The sequence below is a fragment of the Notechis scutatus genome, chromosome 3 (genome assembly GCF_049901735.1).
Source record: "Notechis scutatus isolate UNSWTSFEM ecotype Mainland chromosome 3, rNotScu1.2, whole genome shotgun sequence".
NCBI classification, from domain to species: Eukaryota; Metazoa; Chordata; class Lepidosauria; order Squamata; family Elapidae; genus Notechis; species Notechis scutatus.
The window spans coordinates 8,235,354-8,260,692 of NC_142011.1; the positions used below are offsets into that span (position 1 = coordinate 8,235,354).

The following is a 25,339-nucleotide window of genomic DNA, read 5'->3' on the forward strand; positions in this document are numbered from 1 at the left end:
AAAGATTGGGCTGAGAGAGAGAGAGAGAGAGAGAGAGAGACAGAGAGTGACTGGCCCACAGTCACCCAACCGGGTTTTTATTCCTAAGGCAGGTCTAGAATTCAAACTCTCTTAGTGATTGGCCCAAAACCATCCAATAGGCATTCATGTCTAAACCAGGACTAGAACTCACCATCTTCTCCAAAGTCCAAAGTCACCCAATTGACTTTCATGTCTCAGGTAGGACCAGTGGTGGGATTCAATTTTTTTTTACTGCGGGTTCTGTGGGTGTGGCTTTTTGGGCATGACGTGGCTTGGTAGGCGTAGGTTGGTGAGCATGGCAGGGGAAGGATACTGTAAAATCTCCATCCCCTCCCCACCCACTAACCTGCTTTCCAGCTCCGTTCTCCTTTGCGGGGCAACAAAAGGAGACCCAGCCGATCAGCTGGGACTCAATGGGAGGCAGAGAAGGGATGGGGGCAGGGCCAGTCAGAGGTCTGATTTGCCGGTTCTCCGGACTAAAAATTTCTGCTAGAACTGGTCAGAACCTGCTGAATACCACCTCTGTTCAGGTAGGACTAGAACTCACGGTCTCCTGGTTTTTTAACCTGTTTCATTAACCACTACACCAAACTGGCTGTCTCTGCACCTACAGCAGCATACGATTCTTTTCAGTAACAACTAAATAATCTTGTCTTCTTTTTTTTACAAAAAACAAAACCAGGTCAGGAATCTTGGATGAGGCCCAAATTATTATTTCTGTCCTTCTGGATGAGGGTCAGAGGTGGTATTCAACAGGTTCTGACCAGTTCTGGAGAACCGGTAGTGGATATTTTGAGTAGTTCGGAGAACCCGGCAAATGCCACCTCTGACTGGCCCCGCCCCCATCTATTCTTTGCCTCCCATTGAGTCCCAGCTGATCGGCTGGGTCTTCCTTGGTTGCCCTGCACAGGAGAACAGAGCTGGAAAGCAGGTTAGTGGGGTGGGGAGGGAATGGGGATTTTGCAATTTCCTTCCCCTGCCATGCCCACCAAGCCACACCCACCAAGCCACGCCCACAGAATGGTAGTAAAAATTTTTGAATCCCACCACTGATGAGGATATACAAGTCGATGCAGTTCAGTAGAGGCCAGTCAGGTGTGACAGATTTTATGAAACACAGGAAACCATAGTTCACTTAGAGTTTATCAGATCATCAGGAACTGCTATATTTCTCCTGGCCTTAATTTTAGTTTTTCTGCTTGCTCCGGCATTCTGGATATTCCCAGTGTATTTGGGAGTGTTGATATAATCACTTTGTGCATGATGTGCAGGAAGCAACCCCTTGATCTATTTTTACAGAGCTTCTCGGGCACCTAAGCTAAGCTGAGCTCTGTATCAATTGAATAATTGATTGGGGTGGTGAATTTTTAATCTCCTTCAGAAGTCCTCAGCATCACAGTTGTTGTAATCAAATTCACTTCCGGGAGAAAATGCTGCATTTCTACAGGAGCTCTGCTTCTTGTCACTTGCCTTTCTGGTTGCTGTGGTAGAGAAGACTTTGGATAGCGAGGTGAGCAGGGTATAAATTTAATAAATAAAAATGCACAAACTGGGTAAGCAAATCCTGGCACAACTGTTAGAAGTGACTGGAATGGACATCGTCTGCGTTCAAAAGCTTTGAAAAATGTTTGGAGAGTGTTTTCAAATTCCAGAATATGGGTAAATGTGTTCTGGGTCGTGTTTAACAGATTAACAGAGTTGCAATGGACCTGGTAGGTCATCTAGTCCACCCCCCCTCCCCAAGCAGGAGACTACACCATTTCTGAAAAATGGCAGTCCAATCTCTTCTTGAAAGCCTCCAGTGATGAAACTCCCACATTTTCTGAAGGCAATTTCTGTTCCATCGGTTGATGGTTCTCACTGTCAGAAAATTTCTCCTTATTTCCAGGTTGAATCTCTCCTCGATCAGTTTCCATCCGTTATTCCTTGTCTGGCCTTCGGGTGCCTTGGAAAATAGCTTCACCCCCTCCTCTCTGTGGCAGCCCCTCAGATATTGGAAGACTGCTATCATGTGTCCCCTGGTCCTTCTCTTCACTAGATCAGCCATGCCCAGTTTCTGTAACCGTTCTTCATATGTTTTAATCTCCAGTCCCCTAATCATCCTGGTTGCTCTTCTCTGTACTTTTTCTAGAGTCTCAACATATTTTTTATAGTGTGGTGACCAAAACTGGATGCAGTACTCTAGGTGTGGTCTTACTAAGGCTTTATAGAGTGGTATTGGTACCTCCCTTGATCTTGATTGTATCCCTCTGTTAATGCAGTTTAGAATTGCATTGGCTTTTTTGGCTGCTGCCGCCCACTGCTGGCTCATATTTATCTGGTTGTTTGAATGGGAGGCCACCAGGTGATATATTTGGCTGGACCAGGCAATCATAGAATGTATGACTTTGCCATTAAGTTGATCCCCAGCTCAGTTCAAGAATCCCATATAAACCACCATTGATAGGCAGTCATCAAATTCCTACAGTTTTAGGTGAATTGTCCCACTGAACGGCTGTTCTTACCGGCAGGATGTTCCTCTTAATATTCAACAGGAGTGTCCTTCCTTAATTAAAAAAAAGAACCCAACAACTGAAAAGGGCCATAATATTCCAGCCAAGGACAGGGTATGAGAATAATAGAACAATGGAGCTGGAAGAGACCTTAGAGGGCTTCTAGTCCAACCCCCTGCTCAAGCAGAAACATTCCGTTGCTAAGTGAGACATTGGTTAAGTGAGTTTTGCTCTGTTTTACGATTTTTTTTTGCCACAGTTGTAAAGCCAACTTCCATATTGATTTTGTTTCTGAGAAGGTCGCAGAAAGGGCATCACATAACCTTGGGACACAGTCATGGTCATAAATGTGAACCACCTGCCAAAAATATGAATTTTTTGATCATATTACTAGGGGGATGCTGCAAAGGCCGTAACTGTGAAAAACGGTCATAAGTCACATTTTCCAGTGCCGTTGTAACTTGGAATGGTCACTAAACGAACTATTGTAAGTCAGGGACCACCTGTAGGGCAAGGGGAAGCTTCAGCAGAAGTTTACCTCTGGAAACAACCCGCCCCCCCTTCTGCCATGGCGTCATCATTTCCATTACCAGCCAGATTTTATGGGCTTCATTTTCCTCCTTGTAATTAGGTTTAATAAAGCTTAACGTGAGCAGGGAGAAGATTAATTAATGTTTGTCAGCCCCTGGAGAGCATTTTTAAAATCACGGGCGGAGTTTTCACCATTACCAAGCAATCCACTTAGGGTATATGTTAAGCAATTTTGCAGCTTCCTTTAATAACTCACTGCGCGGAACTGTTGAGGAGCCGCACGATTAAGGTAAATAAAATCTCTGTAATATATGCAGTTATAATCTGCCTCTGTGCACTAAACAAGGAAACTGGGAATCTTTTTAAAGTTTCTAGCCCTGGTATTTGCGGTGAGCAAAGCTAAATGGCTGTCAGGGTAATCACCCCATAGTCACTAAAGAGAAAAATCCTCTGTTTTTATATATATCTCATATATATATCTCATATAAATATCTCATATATATATCGATATCTATATATATCGTATCTATCTATCTATCTATCTATCTATCTATCTATCTATCTATCTATCTATCTATCTATCTATCTATATCTATATCTATATCTATATCTATATCCATATCCATATCCATATCCATATCCATATCCATATCCATATCCATATCCATATCCATATCTATCTATCTATCTATCTATCTATCTATCTATCTATCTATCTATCTATCTATCTATCTATCTATCTATCTATCTATCTTTAGTGATTAGATCTCAGAAGATGCAAAGCAGAGCCTCTCCCACTATATATCAATGGAGACTGTGTGGAAAGAGTTCATAGTTTTAAATTTCTAAGAACTCATATTTCCGACAATCTTCCTTGGTCGGTCCACACTATGGCCACTGCAAAGAAGGCCCAACAGCGCCTGCACTTTCTGAGGTTGCTGAAAAAGATTGGTTTGGGTGAGAAGTTGCTGGTTACTTTTTACCGGTCTACCATTGAGAGCATTTTGGCATACTGTGTAACGGTGTGGTATGCTGGATGCTCAGCAGTGGATAAGAAGATGCTCCAGAGAATTATAAACACAGCACAGAAATTCATCCGTTGCTCTCTTTCTTCTTTGGAAGAGATTGCGAAGACCAGACTCCTCTCTAGAACAGGGGTCTCCAACCAGGGGTGGGATTCTACCAGTTCGCACCTATTTGCTAGAACTGGTTGTTAACATTCTAAGCAGTTCGGAGAACCGGTTGTTAGAAGAAATGACTGGCCTAATCCTGTAAGGAAGGCAGGAAGGAAACATTCTGGTGTTGCTTACAGAAACTGCCTCTCCTTTAACCCTTCTTATGTTCTTGGCAGGATCAGACTTCCTATCTCAGGAACCTCTCTGGAGTTATTTTCCCCTCCTTTACTGGTACTTTGCTTATGTGGAGTGACCATTCAAAGTTACAAAGGCACTGAAAAAAGTGACTTATGACCATTTTTCACACTTATGACTGTTGCAGCATCCCCACAGTCATGAGAGGCCAGGCGAGGAGATGCATACCTCGATGTGAGTGATGTTGAGTTGGCCACACCCAGCCAATAACATGACCACCAAGCCACGCCCACCAACTAAGCCACGCCCACAGAACCGGTTGTTAAAAATTTGAATCCCACCCGTCTCCAACCTTGGCAACTTGAAGACTTGTGGACTTCAACTCCCAGAATTCCTCAGCCAAAGCTGGCTGAGGAATTCTGGGAGTTGAAGTCCACAAGTCTTCAAGTGCCAAGGTTGGAGACCCTGCTCTAGACCACTAAAAATCTCCACAGACTGTTCTCACCCTGGTCATTCATATTTCAATCTATTACCATCAGGGAGGCGTTATAGGTGTCTTAAAATGAGGACTAATAGATTGAGAAAAAGTTTCTTTTCCAAGGCTTGAATCAAACAGTGCATTTGTGATTTAGTCCTATTATTATTTTAATTTTTAAACTCTGTAGTGTTATTGTGATGTGGAGTTTGGGGCACTGTGCTGGAGTAGCTTTCAAATTTCATTGTATTCATGGAATGCAATGACAATAAAGTATTCTATTCTAATTCTATTCCATTCCATTCCATTTCATTTTCCTTCTTTCCTTCCTCTGTATTCTATTCTATTCTGTTCTGTTCTTTCTATTCTATTCTATTCTATTCTATTCTATTCTATTCTATTCTATTCCATTCCATTCCATTCCATTCCACTCCTCACTCCACTCCACTCCACTCTTTCTATTCTCCTACTCCACTCCTCCACTTCTATTCTATTCTATTCTATTCTATTCTATTCTATTCTATTCTATTCTATTCTATTCTATTCTATTCTATTCTATTCTATTCTTATGATGATGAAATCATACACTAGGTGACTGCAGGGGCTAGTTCAATTTTTGGAGGAAGGGCTCCCTGATATAAAGAAAAAAATATAAAAAAAATATAAAAAATATTTCAGAATTAGAATTCTAGAGATGGGGCTGCTGAAGCCAACTCTGTTTAATGCAGTAATATCAGTGGTAACAGGTAGTCCTCAACTTACAACAGTTCATTTAGTGACTGTTGAAAACTACAATGGCACTGAGAGACCGTTTTTCACACTTACGACCATTGCAGCATCCCCCTGTTCAAGTGATCAGAATTCAGACTCTTGGCAACTGACTCATATTTATGACCGTTCTGGGGACATTGATCCCCTTTTGCAACCTTTTGAGAAGCAAAGTCAACCGGAAAACCAGATTCAATTAACAATCGTATTACTAACGTAACAACTGCAGTGATTCACTTAATAACTGGGGCAAGAAAGGTCATAAAATGGAGCAAAACGCACTTAACAAATGTTTCACTTAACAACAAAAATTTTGGGCTCAATTGAGGTCGTAAGTTGTTGTTGTTCTGACCTCAGCTTCCCCAAAAAGCACTAAGCAGACTCTTTGTCCCAGCAAAACCCCTTTTATTAAACGAAGGTGAATTTCTTGCCTTCACTTTCAGCCAAAGCCCTGGCAAACAGTCTCTCAAGGGTGTAATTAGGAGCACAGACCTTATCTAGCCTGGAGAGCTGCCAAGTAAATATTTCCAAACGCAGTGCTGACAAGGAAGGACTCAGCACAGAGTCTCTGAGATGCACAGACAGATCTTCACACTGCTGCAACGAACGAATTGTTTCCTGCGAAAGCCCCCTCCCCTTTTGCTCCTCTTTTAATCCCTATGGGAGGGGCCATTCACTGTCCACCTGTAGCTTTACTCCCACGTCGACCCTTAGTTTGTAATTGTTCTTTTCTTTTGGCAGCTCTGTTCATGCGCAGGCTGGGAACCAGCTCCAGCTGCTCCTCTGCCTCACTGCTGTCCGACTCTGAAGGCAGCTGATGACTGCCAGACTGCCCTGGCCCCATCTCTGCCTCTGACGCAGAGCCCTCGTCCGAGCCTTCCTCAGCCTCCAGGACTGGCCCATGTTCCTCCCCAACCTCCTCACTGCCTGATTCTGCAGCCAGCTCTGCTAGCTGCCGGCAGGCCACAACACCTGTATAGTGATTAAGGCACCAGGCTAGAAGCCAGGAGACAGTTGTCTTCTTGTCACCCAGCCAATTTTCACACCTAAGGCGGAACTAGAATTCACCTAGATCCACCTTAGGTGTGAAAGCTGTCTGGGTGACAAGAAGACAGCGAGTTCTAGTTCTGTCTTAGGTGTGAAAGCTGGTTGGGAGACTTTGGGCAATCACCTGTGAGTTCTAGTCCCACATTAGGCATGGAAGCAGGCTGGGTGACTATGGGCCAATCACCAGGAGTTGGTGAGTTCTAGTCCCACCTTAAGCGTGAAAACAGGTGGCTTTGGACTAATCACAGGAGACGGTGAGTTCTAGCTCTGCCTTAGGCCAGCTGGGTGGTTTTGGGCCAGTCCCTCTCTCAGTCCAATCCACCATCAGGAATTGTTGATGCGGAGAAAACAGAAGGAGGAAGGAGTGTTATGTATGTGCGCCCACCTTCAATTGCTGATCAGGTAATAAAGGTGGGATGAAAAATACCAACTAATTAAAAGCATCTCAAGGAATAGGCTGCCTGCCTGCCTGTTCGTCTTGGGCTGTCAGCTGCGTATCTCCTGAGCCTTCGTGGTCTGGGCTCCTCTGTTCAGTTTGGCTTGGCAAAAAATCTCACAGATGCAGCTGTGAAGTGATGTGGAATAATCGATTTACCTCCTGCCAACCGGAAAAGTGCAAAATGGCTCGTGTATCTGCAGTGCCTTAAATTCATTCCCCTGTTCTCCTGGTGAATTTGTGGGTTGAGGTGGAGCCATTTCATAAGAGAGAACCAACATAAAGAGAATAATACAGTTGAAAGGAACCTTCGAAGTCATCTAATCCAACCCCTGCTCAGTTGTCCAATCTCTTCTTAAAAACCTCCAGTGTTGAAGCACCCACAATGTCTGGAGGCAAGCAGTCCCACTGGTTAATTGTTCTCACTGTGAGAAAAAAAAAATTCTCCTCAGTTCTAGGTTGCTTCTCTCCTGGATTAGTTTCCATCCGTTGCTTCTTGTTTTGTCTTCTGGTGCTTTGGAAAATACGTTGGACCCCCTCCTCTTTGTGGCAGCCCCTCAAATACTGGAATACTGATATCATTTCCCCCACCCCCCAGTCCTTCTTTTCACTAGATTAGCTGTCCCCAATTCCTGCAATTGTTCTTCATATCTTTTAGCCTCCAGCCCTCTAATCACCTTTGTTGTCCTTCTCTACATTCTTTCTAGAGTCTCAGTGTCTTTTTTACACTGTGGCGGCTAAAAGCAGAAGGTTCCTGACTGAAACCCCATATTAGAATTCAGCAAATGTAGTGAAGGGGTGGGTTCTCCTGCTCTCTGGGTAACCCCTGGAAGAGATGATGTGCTGGTGCAGAGGCAGGGAACAGTGATGCCCTGATGGTATCTTCCTCCAGTTTGAGTAGGAGATACGACAGAAGTCCTCACCCAGCATCAGCTGTCAAGTCTTGGATGGGAGAAAGTCTAATATACTCAACCCATGTTTCCTCTCAGAGGTGGTATTCAGCCGGTTCTGACCGGTTCTAGAGAACCGGTAGCGGAAATGTTGAGTAGTTCGGAGAACCGGCAAATACCATCTCTAACTGGCCCTGCCCCATCTATTCTCTGCCTCCTGAGTCCCAGCTGATCGGCTGGGTCTTCTTTGGTTGCCCTGCACAGGAGAACGGAGCTGGAAAGCAGGTTAGTGGGGTGGGGAGAGAATGGGATTTTGCAGTAACCTTCCCCCAGGAGTGGGGAGGGAATGGAGATTTTACAGTATCCTTCCCCTGACACACCCATCAAGCAGAGGTGGGATTCTACTGGTTCGGACCGGTTCGGGCAAACCAGATGTTAGTTACATCTGGTTCGCCGAACTGATATTTCAATTGACCGGCTGGCCCCGCTCTCCCCTCTCCTCCCAGGAGTTTCCATGTGGCCCATTTTTGATGGAGGTCACTGCAGGATCTACATGGAGGCTCTGGGAGGGGGGAAACGGGCCTTCCGGAAGTCCGGAAACAGACCTATTTCTGGCTTCCGGAGGGCCTCCAGAGCCCGGGGGAGGCTGTTTTTGCCCTCCCAGAGGCCCTGGGGAGGCCTCCGGAACCTTGGGAGGGCGAAAATAGTCTCCCCCGGGCTCTGGAGGCACATCGGAAGCCGAAAACAGGAAGTTGTCATAGGCCACGCCCACCATGGGCACGCCCACCCAGCAACCGGGCAGCGAACCGGTTGCTGGGATTTTTGAATCCCACCCTGCCACCAATCCACGCCACGCCCACCAAGCCACGCCCACCGAATCGGTAGTAAGTTTTTTTTGAATCCCACCAGGGGATTCCAAACTTGGCAACTTGAAGACTTGTGGGCTTCAAATGCCAGAATTCCTCAGCCAGCATAATCTTAAGGTTGCCAAATTTGGAGACCTCCGCTCTGATCCAGGGAAGGTAATAGAGAAACCAGGAAGTCTTCTCAACTTTTTTTTTTTTTCCTTGCTCCCCTTCCATCTATCCATCCTTCAGCCTGGAGATCAGCAGGAGATCTGTGGGCTTCATCTTCATTTGCGTGAGGGGTTGGAAGGGGAACTCATCAAATTTGCAGATGACGCCAAATTGGGGAAAATTGCAAACACTTTGGAAGGAAGAAGGATCTCGGCAGATTGGAACACTGGATCATCTATCTAACAAGACGCAGTGACAGTGAGAACAATCAACCGATGGAACAGCTTTGCCCTCAGAAGTTGTGGGAGTGTCATCCCTGGAAGCTTTCAAGAAGAGATTGGACTGCCATTTGTCGGAAATAGTGTAGGGTCTCCTGCTTGGGCGGGGGGTTGGACTAGATGACCTACAAGGTCCCTTCCAGCTCTGATTATCTGTTATCTGTTGCAGTTATTCTGTCTTGATATTTGGCTCATTTTCAGGATTGATTGAGTTCTAATTAAACTATACTATAGCATACCCGTTTCTAACATGCAGACATGTTAGCCTGGAGCGTGATTACTGTTGATAAATTGGCCAGCTCTTGCAGATTAAATCATAATGTGACTATTGTTTGCATTTGACTTAATAGAAGAGAACAATAGAGTAGAATAGAGTTGGAATATTGGAGAATGAGATAGGGATCTTCTGCATGCAAATGTTATAATTGAACTATGGAGGAGCTAAGGGGAGGAATAGAATAGAATAGAATAGAATAGAATAGCATAGCATAGCATAGCATAGCATAGCATAGCATAGAATAGAATAGAATAGAATAGAATAACAGAGTTGGAAGGGACCTTGGAGGTCTTCTAGTCCAACCCCCTGCCTAGGCAGGAAACCCTACACCACTTCAGACAAATGGTTATCCAACATCTTTTTAAAAACTTTCAGTGTTGGCACATCCACAATTTCTGGAGGCAAGTTGTTCCACTGATTAATTGTTCTCACTGTCAGGAAATAATCCAGCCATGATGTGGATCAGTGGCTTAGCCTGTTGTGATTTATCGGGAAAAAAACCCCCAGAATAACGAGTTGGAAGGGACCCTGGAGGTCTTCTAGTCTAACTTCCTGCTCCTAACCTCCTAAGGAAGTTTCTCCTTAGTTCTAGGTGGCTTGTCTCCTTGATTAGTTTCCATCCATTGCTTTTCGTCCTGCCTTCAGCATAGGTAAGGAATCTTTTGCTTAGGAGATGTGTAACTGCTATAAAGAAGTGGTTGGATTTCCACCGTGAATAATCGAAGGTTGGTTTGCTCAGCTCGCATTTTTACAGTCCTGTTGTCAGAGGTTTCTAAAATCGGAGATGAATGTAGAGACGTGTCAGCCATCCAGCCGTCCTGTGGATGGATTTGGTGACTGATTTGAGGTGGGAGATAGGAGACTTGGAGGCCAAAAGAGATCAGCGTAAACGAGGTGGATTTATCTGAATAAAAGAGCAAGGAAAGTGGGAATGTATTTGTCACCAGTACATAGATTGTGGGTGGAATGAGTCTTCTCGGGGAAACACCCTCTCATATAGTAACTATGCCTCATCTATGTTACATGGCTTATTCCTGGAATAAAATAACTAGCTGTCAGCGTTCCAGAAAACCTCCACTCCAAACAATAACTCCGAGACAGACAATCTTCTCAAAAGTTCTGTTATATTTAGATAGTAAACTGGCACATCTGGGGAATCCCGAATCTGAAAGTTCCGGGCTTCCGTGCAATAAGTAAAAAAACTACAAATCCATCATCCCCTGCACCCCTCATTGCATCACATGCCCCAATCACCTTCCATCCCAATTTGAGACATCCCCTCACCCAGGTGCAGAAATAACATGACCTTGACTTAGAAGAAGAATGCTATTATGTCTAACTACATACCCTCCAAGAAATTCCCCCTTCCCATTTTCCCAGGGTCAAGAATGTGGCAGCGTGGAAGCGTCTGGTCTCAATATGGCTTCCAAAGCTGATACTAGCTATGTTTAGCCCTGGCTAAATATCCTTGAACCTTCAGCAAGGATTATATTCGCACAATGTTGGAAAAATGAAGAAATACCACAAGATGAAGAGACAATTAGGAAGATACTAGATTGTGCAGAAATGGATAGGCTTACATTGAAAATTAAACAGAAAGAAGATGCAGAATATTATCAAACATGGAATTTATTTTACCAGTAATTGGAAAAAAGGGAGTGGAGATTAAAAATGTAATTCTGTATCGTTAAGCAGATTAAATACCCAGACAACATGATGTTTATTAAGCTCTAATAAATGTAAACAATAGAAAATTAATAATTTTTTTTTACCTTGGCTTAGGCAGATAAGGGGCTACATTTGCGCAGTAAGCAAGTAAGCTTAGTCAAAAAAACATCCCAACTTTTACATTTTACCAACTTAAACCTCCAGTACTCTTCCCGCCACGAAGTCCAATTATTCTGCCCCCCTCTTTCTATGGCAGCCGGAAAGATAAGCAGAAGAAGGATTCTTGGAGGCTGACAGAAGGTACAGTGCACTGAAAAAATGTGATTTACAACTGGTTCTCACACTTAAAACCGTCGCAGCATCACATGATCAAAATTCAGGCGGTTGGCAACTGATATGTCTCACGTGATCGCCGTTTGTGGCCTTCCCAGCTGCCTTCTGACTAGCAGTCAATGGATTCACTTCACAACCATTTGATTCACTGCACGGATTCACTGAATAACCATGGCAAACAGTCATAAAATTGGGCATGACTCATTTAACAAGCATTTTGCTTAGCGACAGAAGTTCTAGTCCCAGTCATGGTGGCAAGTCAAGGACTACCTATAGAACAGAGTGGGAAGGGACCTTGGAGGTCTTCTAGTCCAACCTTGTGGTCAAACAGAAAACCCTGTACCAGACAAGTAGCTGTCCAATTCCTTCTTAAAAACCTCCAGAAAACCCTGTACCAGACAAGTAGCTGTCCAATTCCTCCTTAAAAACCTCCATTGTTGGAGAACCCACAACTTCTGGTGGCAAAGTGTTCCACAGATCAATTGCTTTCAATATCGGGAAATTTATCCTTAGTTCTAGGTTGCTTCTCTCCTTGATTAGTTTCTACCCATTACTTCTTTTTCTGCCTTTAGGTGCATTTGAGAATAGATTGACTCCCTTTTCTTCGTGGCAACCCCTAAAATATTGGAACACTGTTATCATGTCACCCCTACTATATCCAGTAACACATTTTAATACTCTCGAGTTGGGTTTTTAATGATGACTCTGAAGAAGTAATCATTTGTGGTTCAGTTTTTGAAGCAACAAATTGCACCTGTCATGGCTGATAAATTTACTTAAAATATTTATAAATTGTAATCTCTAAGGCACATTGATACTCGCCGGCTGATTCATGTATGGAGTTTGCCTACTCAATGGAACCTACTTGGGCTCTATGCTAATTTTCCTTGTTCTGTTTCTCACCCACCCCTCCTATTTAATTTCAAAATATTCTTTATTTTTTTTCCCCTCCTCTTCCTTTTTCCTCTCCTTTTTTGAAAATACTTGAAAGCTCACAACCACAAACCTATGGTGCCTCCAGGTATGCAGTGCATGTGAATGGGTGTTTGTGTGTCACGTTGTGGCTCTCGTTGTTGTTGTTTTTCTCCTCAGTCTGTTTTGGAATGAAACTCACTCAACTTTTCTGTATTGCGTGCAAAACAGGTTTCCTTAAATGACAAATCTCTACAAAATATGGCAAAAACTACCTTGTGTAGGCCGTCAAACCAAGGATTGTGTATTCTTTTACATGCATATCAAATTGTGCTGGGCATTGTCACCACAGAAGTATCTGAAGGGTATGGTTAAAAAAAATCAAGATGGAAGCTTCCATCACGCCATTGTGGAAGTCCTCTTGACTTTTTTGACCTCCTCCTCTGACCCACAGATTAAGAAAAGATATTTTCAAGCTACTGTAGAAGACAGCAGGTGAGTACTGCGGTGAAATTCAGTTGGTCAGCAAATATTTGAATTATCTTGCATTTATACAGCTATTTCTGGTCACTGGTTTTTCCTAAATTAGAAGAATACTTGATTTTTGCCATTAGCCTGGCCTGGCATGGTGTAAACACAGATATGAGCCACTGTGGCACAGTGGTTAGAGTGCAGTACTGTAAGCTACTTCTGCTGGCTGCCGGCCGCCTGAAATTTGGCAGTTCAAATCTCACCAGGTTCAAGGTTGACTCAGCCTTCCATCCTTCCGAGGTGGGCAAAACGAGGACCCCAAATTGTTGGGAGCAATTTGCTGACTCTGTAAACCGCTTAGAGAGTGCTGTAAAGCACTGTGTAGCAGTATATAAGTCTAAGTGCCAGTGCTAGTGCTCCATTAGCAACCAAATTACTTTCACTCTAGACCAGAGCCCCCCAAACTTGACAATTGTAAGTCTTGTGGACTTCAGCTCTCAGAGTTCCGGAGCCAGCATGAGGAATTCAGGAAGTTGAGGTCTGCAAGTATTAACGCTGCCAACTTTGGAGACCTCTGCCTTAGACAATTGTGCTTCCTGCAATCCTCTTCATTGTCTCTCATATTTTCTCAGTTGATGGCTTTTCTACTCCACTGCACATTTCCTTTTTATTCCCACCACCAGCACCCATAATCTGTAAGTTTTGTTTCCTTCCTCTGTGTTTTCACTTGTGGTTATATCGACATGCTTAACTAGATGTTAATTGTGTGGCCACTGCCTTAAGTTTAATACCAGTAGAAGGGAATATTTGCAGTTTGGGGTTGAACTCTGGGGTCCTTGATGCTCTCTGAGCTAGGTGGTTTTCCTGCAAACGTTTTATTACCTAACTAGGCAACATCATCAGTGCTAGAAGGGAGTGGGGTTTGCTCTTGGTTTATGTCCAAGTGACTTGCCCTGTCAGTCTAATCAGGGAACTATTAGGAACACTCGCACCAACAATGACAAACCACTTATATATAAGCAGCAAGCAAACCACACTCCCTTCTAGCCCTGATGATGTTACCTAGTTGGATAATAAAATGTCTGCTACAAAACAATCAAGCTCAGAGAACACCAAGGACTCCACCAAAGTTTATTTATTTTTAGCCTGTTAATTTTTCTGTGGCATACAAGAGTTTGACTGGGCAGTTGGCAGTTTAAATGTATTTAGAACACTTAGAAAAGTAGTTAATTAAGTAACTAGGTTAAATGTGTAGGGGAGCACACTCTTAGCATATTAAACCACTTTGTAGGTGGGTCAGCTTTGTGATGTGGTCCGCACCAGAAGCTTATCCCAAAATATTAGCTCTACTATATTGCAAGGTTGCATTAACAGAATTTTGCAACTCTATAAGTGCTTCTTCTCCTTCCACCCACCTGTACAGCCCAAGAAACTAGGGAGGGTTTCTTCTGATATGTTTCCATGTCCCCATTGCCTCTGCAGACTCATCTGCCTTTTATCCACCATTGCCCTAGATGCAGCTTTCCTCCTGTCTTCCAAGGTCATTCCCATATGCCATTACAGTGTTAGTCTTTCTCCATTCAGTCCAGTTATCTCTCTCTCTTTCTCTCTGCTATTTAATTATTGGGAAGAAAACAATAATTCCCCATCCCATCTGGATGGAATATTGGGGAATGAGATAGGGATCTTCTGCATGTAAATGTTATAATGATTTCTTTGCAATTACTATAAAAAGGTCAAGAAATGCAGTATTTGTGAGTCGGGACCTTTTCACTGAACGTAGGGCTTGTAAACTAGTCATTGATCTAGATTTCCAATAGATATGCCAAGGCGCGACAAACACTGTTACCGTCCCACCAAAATGGTATCTATTAATCTACTCCGCATTTTCATGCTTTCGAAACTGTTAGGTGGAGCTGGAGCAAGGAACGGGAACTCACCCTGTCGCGCAGTGCTTGGGTCTCGAACCTGGGCTGTTAGCTTTCCAGCAGATAAGCTCAGCATCTTTAACTGTTGAGCCATCCACGCCTACACACACACACACACACACACACACACACACACACACACACAAACACATACAGAAACAGTATACCATATCTCCATCTCTCTCTCTCATCCATCTATCTCTGTCTGTCTGTCTGTCTATCTACCTACCTACCTATCTACAGTATCTATCTATCTATCTATCTATCTATCTATCTATCTATCTATCTATCTATCTATCTATCTATCTATCTATCATCTATCTATCTATCTATCTATCTATCTATCTATCTATCTATCTATCTATCTATCTATCTATCTATCTATCTATCCATCCATCCATCTATCTATCTAAAAATAGCCAGCAAACAATGTGGTACTGTTATTCTAAACCAAATGGAGCTAAATAGTTTTGACCACTCTCCCAGCTCTGCTACACTCTGTGTTCCTGAAATAGGAAACTCATCAAACTATACTTTCTGATGTATTGGGTTTGTATGAATGCTAAGCTGGGCTAAAAATGGAGCTGAGGTTTGACAGCTAAATCCAATTTAGTGTTTCTCAACTTCAGCACTTAAAGATATATGGCAGACTTCACCTTCCTGAATTCCCCAGCCAGCATGCTTATACAACAGTAAACCAGAATTTACAGCCTGGCTTCTAGAAGCATTAGCATATTATCTCAATCAAAACTATTGCATTTGAAAGCAGTAAAGAAAGCCGTGTGACTCATGACATGAAATAATGCAAATCAGGCTTTTAGTATAATTTGTGTGAAGATGCCATAACGTGGAAGATGTCATTTTGACGTCATTGTAGCTTCGACCAGATACATATGAGCATGCTGTCCTTTTTAAGATATTGTCCCTGAGTTGAATCAGTGCTTTTTTTCTTAAATCTGGAAATTTTAAGATGTGTAGAATTCAACTCCCAGCATGTTGGTTGGGGAATCCTTAAAGTTGCCTTGTGTAAAAAAAAACCCCTGGGGTTAAATGTTCTAGGCCTGGAGTCTGCAAATTTGCCAATTTTAGACTTGTGCACTTCAACTCCCAGAATTCCTCAGCCAACACTGCTGCCTGAGGAATTCTGGGAGTTGAAGTCCACAGCTCTTAGTTTCAAAGTTTGAAGATCGCTGTAACCAGACAATAGAATAGAGGTTGTCTTGCTCAATTGCAATAAGTCTGGCTTACTATACAGGTAGTCCTTGACTCACAACCAGAATTAAGCCCAACATTTCTGTTGTTAAGTGAGACATTTGTTAAGTGAGTTTTGTCCCACTTTATGACTTTTCTTGCCACAGTTGTAAAGGGAATCACTGCAGTTGATAAGTTAGTAACCCAGTTGTTAAGTGAATCTGGCTTCCTCATTGACTCTGCTTGTCATAAGAGGTGATCACATGACCTTGGGCCACAGCAATGGTCATAAATATGAGCCAGTTGCCAGGCATCTGAGTGTCAGGATTCCGGCAGTTACCCCCATCTAAATAATGAGTCTCGAGCCAAACTTCCAAAACTTAAAAAGGATTTATTGAGAGTTAACATGCCGGCACTGCCTGGGTATAGTCGACTCTGAGACACATCATTCATTGTCACCTTTGACCCCCACCCCACCCCCTGGGTGTATCGTAATTCATATTCTCCAATGGGACACATCCATAGCCAAGAGTCATCAATCATGCTCTCCAGTTAGAATTTTGCACAGCAGAAACTTCACTCACCTAGTTACTATCTTTGAAAACATTTATGGAATGCAGTTTCGGTTTTGCAAGTTGCTGCATTGCTCCCCCCTCCCTTTCTGTTGGCAACTCTAAAAAGGCCAGAGAAATATTTTATGAGTTGACACTGAGTTTTGATCACATGATCCATGCTGCAAAAGTCGTAACTGTGAAAAGGGAGGCACGGATCAGCTCCGATTTTGCTTTTCATTTCATATGTACCAAACTTGTCCTTCACCTTGTCACAAGAACAAAAGCTGTTTCATTTTTAATTAGGATAGAACGTAATAGAGAGATGAATGTTATTGCTGTTTTTGCTCATTCTCTTCCCATGGATGAAGGTAGGATATACATCTGCGAGAGGGAATACAGATAGTCCTTAACTTAAGACCACCAAAGAGCCCCAAATTTATGTTGCTAAGCGAGACAGCTTGAGTTTGACTAAGTCCTTCATCTTGCAACCCTTCATTTACTCACTGTATAAAATTATAATGACACTGGAAAAAGTGACTTATGAACAGTGGCAGGATTCAAACAATTTAACAAGCGGTTTGCCCAGGGTCAGGTTGGCTGTTATGGGAGGCGTAGCTCACCCCCATCCTCCAGCTCCAGCTCATGCGGGATGAGCCTCCCGCGATAGCCAACCTGACCCTGGGCAAACCGGTTGTTAAATTACCATCACCACCCGTTATCAAAGTGGATCCTTGGCACTACGCTGCGCTGCAATGGAGAAACAGCCAACATAGCGGCTGGCACAAGGGAAGGAGGAGGAGCGGGGACAAGAAAGAGGGAAAGCGGCTTTCTCCTTCCCTTGTGTCAGTTGCTGCATTGGCCGTTCCTCCATTGCAGCGCAGTGCAGCGCCCTTTGATGGGTGGGTGGGTAATTTAACAACCAGTTCACCTGAACTGGTGCAAACCGGCTGAATCCCACCACTGCTTGGGAAACTTTTTCAAACTTAATGATCGTTGGAGAAATCCCATGGTCACGTGATGAAAATTTGGACACTTGGGAACCGCCATGTATTTATGACGGTTGCAATGTCCCGGGATCACATAATCCCCTTTGGCGACCTTTAACGACTGTGTTACTAACTGAACAACTGCATTTATTCACTTAACAACCGTGGCAAGAAAGATTGTAAAATGAAGGAAAACTCATTTGACTGTCTTGCTTAGGAAGGGAAATTTTGGGCTCAACTGTGGTCGGAAGTTGAGGATTACCTGTAGAGAAGGATACAGTCTTTTTTTCAGCATTGGACAAATGACCTAACCTCTCTCTTTGACCTTTGATGACCCGCCTCACTCTCACTTTTCTTTTACACCGGCTTCATCACAACCGGTCCCCAATATCTTTTTGTGGTGTGTGCATGGGTGTACTTGTGGGAGTGTAGCTTGTTTGTGCCACCCATGTTGTGTTTGCTTTGTAACCGATTGCTTTGAGGCATGACCAGCGATGCTGACTTTGCCTGGTTGTTATGTGTGCTTCCAGCAACAACTCACAGTGTGCCTTTCGCTACCGGGAGTGTGTACCGTCCAGTACTTTGTTTTATATACTTTAATTAAGGTTTCTGGATCTGAGCTGCCAAACTACAGGCTATCATTAGGTGGCAGTAAAGGACCACATCTGTGGTGTCTCATTGTCACCATCTAGTGGTCATTTGAGGTTTTGCAGCTCAGACCTGGTAGTCTTAGCTATCAAAAAGAAGTCAAGATTGTCTTGATAGTAACAGGAAAAAAACAACTCTCCATGTTCAGGGCCTCAAATAAAGCCTACAGACCAGGTGAAATTTCTTAAAATTTTCACATTCTACTGCATGTACTTTGTTTTATTCCAGTGATTGTATGATTCTTTGTGCCCGGTTCTTTTATTCAAAAGCATGCTACATCTAACAAAACCACATATTCTGGAAGGAATGGGAATAAAGTCTCAAGGGTGGAGACAAAGTGAAGGAAGTTATAAGAATTCTCATTAAGTTTATGTCGTAACGAAGACGTGGTTCATACATGCGTCACGTTGCTATTTTTTTTTTTTTGGCAACAAACTGGTATTTTGGGGGCTAATTCATTCCAGACAAATTTTGGGGGACAATTTGTTGATTGGTTTTTTGAGGGGCGCATTCAAGTGAGCCACTCAGTCTTGCTGAGGAATTTCAGGGTAAGGAATGAATGAATTGTCAGAGAAAGATGCTCACATTGTATCCCAAATCCGAATAACGATTCAGTTCCTGGACATGCTGAAAAAGGAGTTCTTGCAAGGAAATTCAGTCTAGGCGAGGAGTTTTCAAACTGTGGGTTGTGATCCCCCCAGGGAGTAGAAAGCAGATTTGAGGTAGGGGTCTTGAACCATATCACACTATGGCTGAAAATGCTGGAGATCAGGCAGTCTGGACAGAACGAGAAGGATCTAGCAGGGATCCAGCATTTCACTGGACTGAGTTGGGATCACAAACTAGGTTTCCAAGAATGATGGAGAACTTAAATACCCTTCATACTACACATTTCACCACTCGACTCTTTTTAGCATGGTAGAAAAAAAAATTGCATGTGGATGCACCTTTTTTACTTTTAAAAAGTTGAGGCTATATGTAGTTTATAGTACTATATATACAGCATATACAGTATATGTAATAATATATACAAGCCATTTCTATAAATACAAAACTAAATCTAACCATCGAAATCCAAATTCAGAGATTCATTTTTTTTCCACCTCGAGCACAAAGTCCAGAAGTGGTTTCCAAGCAGAAACAAAGTTAAATGTGTCTTTTTTCTTTGATTAAGGGCAGACAATTTTGCCATCTCTGCTAATTCCAGTCAGTCACCCATTTGGAGACACCTTCCTCCTTTCTCATACTAGTTTTATCTGCTCATCCTGCTTCTGGAGAACATCTAGAGATGAAAATTCCTAATTCACCTCCCATTCTTCTGTATTTGCAATATATGGTACAGACACACAATCCCAAGGGAGGGAAAAACTTTCCATGAGATGGTTCTTGTGTTTTCTCTCTTATTCTCTTATTCTCTCTCTCTCTTTCTCTTTTGCTTGAAATTGATTTTGGATTTCTTCCAATTTAGGCTCATTCCACCTTTGAATCAGCTCGAGTTGCTGAGAAATCTGAAGAGCAAATCAGGATTAACTTTCAGGTTAGTAATGGCGGAGAATGACTTATGGGAAAATAGACTCAGCGTGTGAAATGGGATTTTTGTGGTTCTGTACTGGAGTTCTTGCAAACAGAGTTGTAAATCCCAGCCAAGGGGAATTTTAGAGAACCACAGAAATGACCTTGGAGAGGAAAGGTAGAGAAATATCAATTAAGTCTGGGATTGGAAGATGTTAGAGAGAAACCTCCTTTGATTCTCTTTGGTATAAGACAATGTTTCCCAGCCTTCCACCATTTTAAGATGTGTGGACTTCAACCAGGGGTGGGTTTCTACCGGTTCTGTCCACCTCTGTAGAACCGGTAGCTCTGAAGAGCAGCAGACATAGAACCGGTTCTATGTCTGCTGATGTTTTTGCCCACCTGCCCACCCGGGCTCTTACCTAATCTTTATTTCCTGATTGAATGAGGCACAGCTGCAGTTAAAAAAACAATAAAAGAGGGCTGTTTCAAAGGCTGCTTCTTGGCAGGCAGCCTGCTAATGACGATTAACAGGCACCTGGCTCACAGCTGCCAGGGAAGCTTGTAAATCCCGAACCGGTAGTTAACCCTGTCGTATCCCACCCCTGACTTCAACTCCCATAATGCCCCAGCCTGGGGCATTCTGGGAGTTGAAGTCCACACATCTTAAAAAGACTAAGGTTGGGAAGCACTGGTATGAGAAAAAAAGAAATCACTGTGAGGCTTTTAAGAAGAATGCCAGCCCTTTGAGGTAGGCTAAATTAGGAAACCAACCCCATTAGAAACACTGCAACTCTACTTTACGAAAATGGCTTATAATAAACAGACTTTTGAAAGCTTTCCACAATTCCCCTCTCTGCCTAGGGGAATAGGCTTTAATCATTTAAACTCACTTTTCTCTTTGCTTGTGTGCACAAGACAAAGCAAGTTTTGTCAGATGGCTGCAATTCTCCATGCCTGTGGGAATTTAGGCTTAGTCATCTGTCAAAACTTGCTATCCTTTTGCTGTGTAAATGGGCCAGTCAAAAGGAAGGAATTGGAAGGAATTCTATAGCCTATATTCCCCTGCTTTGCTTGCACAAGCCACCGGATTATGAACTTGGTCTCAATTTTAATTGTTTGGAAATATATGATGGCTATGAAAAAACAGCAAATGAAGGTAAGAGCCAAAACAACAAGGATTTATATTTTTGAAAAGAAACATTTAATTTTTTTTTTTGAAATGTTGCTTTGTACATACACAATTCATCAGGAAATCTTTCATCTTAAAGAAAATGAAAATAAATAAATATATGAGGCTAAGAATGAGGCTAAGAATGAAAAAAGAAGATTAAAAATCTGCCTTACATTTTTCACTTGTTAGGAGTCACTGGCTCACTAATGAATTCAGTACTATAATATGAACAATACAAAATATTATTCAAAATTATCCCAACATTCCTGCAATAATAACATGTATTGCTATGTCTTTTGACTAGTACAAAATGTTGCCCTTTCCAAAACAGACAAAAATTACACATACTATGTTATCTGAAATGATGTAATATGGCATTCAGAATAATCCCAAAGGGGCTTTTTGCAAGGGGCAACTGGACTTCCTTGGTTTTTGTTTGAAGACGTTTTGCTTATCATCCAAGAAGCTTCTTCAGCTCTGAGGAAGCCTCTTGGAGGAGAAGTAAAATGTCTTCAAAGAAAAACCAGAAAGTTCAGTTGCCTCTTGAAAAAAGCACCTTTGGGACAAGGATGACCTGGATGACTGAGAATCTCCATAGACGCTCAGAATAATATAACTTTTCCAATGTCTGAATATTCTTTTAGCCACTGCCCCATCTCCAATGCAGCCATAATTCTGGTACAAAACAGTCAAATAATATTATTAAAAATATTAAGAAGAGCAATGGGTCTAGAGTACAGTTACAGTTATCTCACATTAAGATGTCCTCTGGCGAGTTGGCAGCAGTGGGTTGGCCATGGCAAGCTACTTAGTTTTGTTCGGCGTTCCTGGTCCATTTTTTCTCACTGCAAATGTAGCTTCATTGTTAACATTTCTGTTTACTTCTTTTAATTTTAATTGTCTTGTAGTACTTTTTAAAAACTTGTTATCTTATGGTAAGCTGCTCAGACTCGCTGCATCAGTGCAACGGGTGGCATAAAATGTAACTAACCAACCAACCAACCATCAACCAGCCAGCCAGCTAACTAACATACTTCTGCTTCTCTTTAAGGAAAGAACAACAGCCAGAATCATCTCCAAGGTCTGTATATTTTACTGAAGTCCATCCTTTATGCCTTCCCACTTCACTCTCTCTTTATGTCTGTGTTCCCGTTCTCTTTATGTCACATGTGTGATGGGTCCTAGCAACAAGGAAAGCCATTCAAACAAACACTGTAAATGTTCAACACGCTCGCATCCCGTGCTAGGAAACCATGTCCACGGGGTCTCCGTCCAATTCACCGCAGCCAGCTCATCACTGCCAACTCACGCCTGCCAAGTTCCTGCAGGACAACTCCACATGGCCAGCTCACCACGAAGCAGCTCCTCGTGGGCAGCCAGAATGCAGAGTGTGTTGCAGTAAGTGGTGGAGAGGTGGCAGTGGCTGGGGGGCTTCCCATTTTCACACACTGCACTGTTGTTGCCACTGCTGTGCTGGGTGCAGAGCCGCCGCCAATCACCAGTGGGGTGCATGTGAAAATGGGAAGAGCCCATATGCTGCCACTCGCCCCAATGCGCTCTGTTCACCCATTCACTTGCCCGCCTGCCCGGCTGGCTCTCCCTCCGCCACCTGCAGCAAGTTGTCACCACAGCAAGTTGGCTGTGTGGAGTTGTCTCGTGGAGACTTGGTGGTGGTGAATGGACAGAGGTGAGTTGACGGTGCTGAGCTGGCCATGCCAAATTGTCCCATTCCGGTGTTGTCCACCTGCCTTGTGTGGACAACCTGTAAACAGTGCGCCTTTGATCCTCCTTTTCTGCCTTTCCCGTGACTTTTAGCAGGTGGGAGTTCTAGAGCAGATGCTGCAGCAGCCTCCAGATTACTGCTGAGATGTGGCACTGTCCTATCAAAAATGGAAAAGAAGATGGAGGATCCATGTCTTGCAGGAAAGCTGGCATAACAGGTCTCAATTCTCTAAATTGAGAAGTTAAACCAGGCTTCCCAAGTTGTTCTGACCTAGGTTTCCCCAAAAAGCACTAAGCAGACTCCTTGTCCCGGCAAAACCCCTTTTATTAAACGAAGATGAATTTCTTGCAGTCACTTTCAGCCAAACGCCTGGCAGACAGTCTTTCAAAGGTCTAATTAGGAGCACAGGCCTTATATAGCTTGGAGAGCTGCCGAGTGAATATTTCCAAACCGCAGTGCTGACAAGGAAGGACTCAGCACAGAGTCTCTGAGATGCACAGACAGATCTTCACACTGCTGCAACGAACGAATTGTTTCCTGCAAAAGCCCCCTCCCCTTTTGCTCCTTTTTTAATCCCTATGGGAGGGGCTATTCACTATCCACCTGTGGCCTTACTCCCACGTCAACCCTTTATTCATAATTGCTCTTTTCTTTTGGCAGCTCTGCGCATGTGCAGGCTGGGAACCGGCAACAGCTGCTCCCCTGCCTCAAGGCAGCTGATGGCTGCCAGACTGCCCTGGCCCCATCTCTGCCTCTGACGCAGAGCCCTCGTCCGAGCCTTCCTCAGCCTCCAGGACTGGCCCATGTTCCTCCCCAACCTCCTCACTGTCTGACTCTGCTGCCAGCTCTGCTAGTCGCCGGCAGGCCACAACACAAGTTGTGGCATTCCAGATGTGTTGGGTTGAGCCCTATCAGTCTTCAGCTCATAATCATGGTGACTGAAGCATGATGGGAGTTGTAGTTCCGATCACGGGGAGAACACCAGGCTGGGAAAGGCGATTCCGAAGCGACAACGAAGCGGTGATCATTTCCCCTAATCCTCTCTTCCCTCACCTGTATCTCAGCCTTTCTTTTGGTCCCAACAGCAGTGAAAGAAAGGACGTTCATGTACGCACCAACATTTGTCACACATCCCTGCTTTTGAGCAAAAATAATAATTCTTTCTTGAAAGCCAGAGGAGTTTCTCCCTGGCTGCATCAGTTCCTTGCAAACTTGGTTCGAAGCACGTAGTTCCCCTGACTATCTGCCTTCCCCATTGGATGATGGTTTGCAGAGTGTTGAAAATCAGGCTGCAGGTTTAGTTCAAGCTAAAGCCCTAAATATTTCTGGGATGCAGCTTTGGTGATAGAACTAAACCTAGTTCCAGCAATGCCTTTGTGTGAATCTATGGTAGCGTGCGGTGGAACTACAGCAGTTCAACGATTTCAAATGTAGGCCAAACAAAATGGCAGACGTTAGGTCTCTGGCAAGGGGACACTCTGGGCATTCACTCGGACAGCAAGTGGAATGAAGGATCAGTGGGTATAGACCAATGTTTTCCAGACTTGGCAACTTTAAGAGATGAGGACTTCAACTCATGCTGGCTGGGGAATGCTGGGAGTTGAAGTCCGCACCTCTTAAAGCTGCCAAGTTTGGAAAACATTGGATCGATCCATACTGTAAATGGATAAGTGGGAGACAGAAAGACAGAGACGAGAAAAGGAGAAACAAAGAGAAAAATTCATCTGATTTCACTCAAAATTCTTAGGATATGATCCCTTTTACACAATATTTTTCATCAAGGTTATCCTTGGAACCCTTGATTTTTTTAAAAAAAGATTTAGTTCCATATCTTGTTGTAAAGCTTACCAGTTTGTCTAAAATTCTTATCTCACCTTTTTTTTTATGGGTGAGGCCGAAGGAGGTGACGTCCAAAAGATATTTTAGACAGCTTCATGGTAGAGTGAGGATGTGAAACTTGGATGTCCTTAACTTTAGCCACTATATCTTGCTGCCTTTCTTGAAAAAGACACCTGTTGGTAATACAGATAGCCCTGGACTTACAACCATTTGTTTAGTGACTGTCCAAAGTTACAACGGCACTGAAAAAAGTGACTTGTGACCAGTTTTCACACTTACGACCATTGCAGCATCCCCATAGCCCTGTGATTAAAATTCACTCTTGGCAACTGACTCAGATATATGACGGTTGCCATGTTCCAGAGTCACCTGGTCTCCTTTTACGATGTTCTGACAAGCAAAATGAATGGGGAGGGGGAGCCAGATTTGTTTAACAACCATATTACTAATTTAACAATTGCAGTGATACACTTAACAACGGTGACAAGAAACATCGTTAAATGTGGCAAAACCTATTTAACAATTGTCTTGCTTAGCAACAGAAATTTTGGGCTCGATATTGGTCATAATTCGACTATTACCTATAGTCTTCTCCTTCTGTAGAGGTAAACCTCAATGTACATCTATAATTGTGTCCATAATTTCTGCTGCTAAGTGAGACAGTTGTTAAGCAAGCTTACGATCTTTCTTGCCACCGTTGTTAAGTATAAATCACTGCAGTTAGTAGCACAGTTGTTGTTTTTTTGAAAAAAGTTTTATTGATTTTAACAACGAACAAAAACACATAAAACATAAGACATAAAACATAAAAGCATCCTCCTCCTTCATGAATTTACAGACAGTGTATCGGTTGGTTTAC

General features: G+C 43.2%; 1 protein-coding gene across 6 annotated transcripts in view; it reads left to right on the forward strand.

The window, feature by feature from the left end:
- KCNQ2 (potassium voltage-gated channel subfamily Q member 2) overlaps positions 1-25,339 on the forward strand; it is a 126,591-nt gene that overhangs the window by 65,736 nt on the left and 35,516 nt on the right. For 4 of the 6 annotated variants that reach the window (XM_026688460.2, XM_087959165.1, XM_026688461.2 and 1 more), the window contains exons 9-11: positions 12,534-12,563; positions 19,701-19,769; positions 21,970-21,999. In XM_026688460.2, coding sequence (XP_026544245.1) covers positions 12,534-12,563; positions 19,701-19,769; positions 21,970-21,999 — 129 coding nt within the window. The remainder of the gene's footprint in view (positions 1-12,533; positions 12,564-19,700; positions 19,770-21,969; positions 22,000-25,339) is intronic. The other 2 variants (XM_087959164.1, XM_026688463.2) reach the window with 1 other exon arrangement.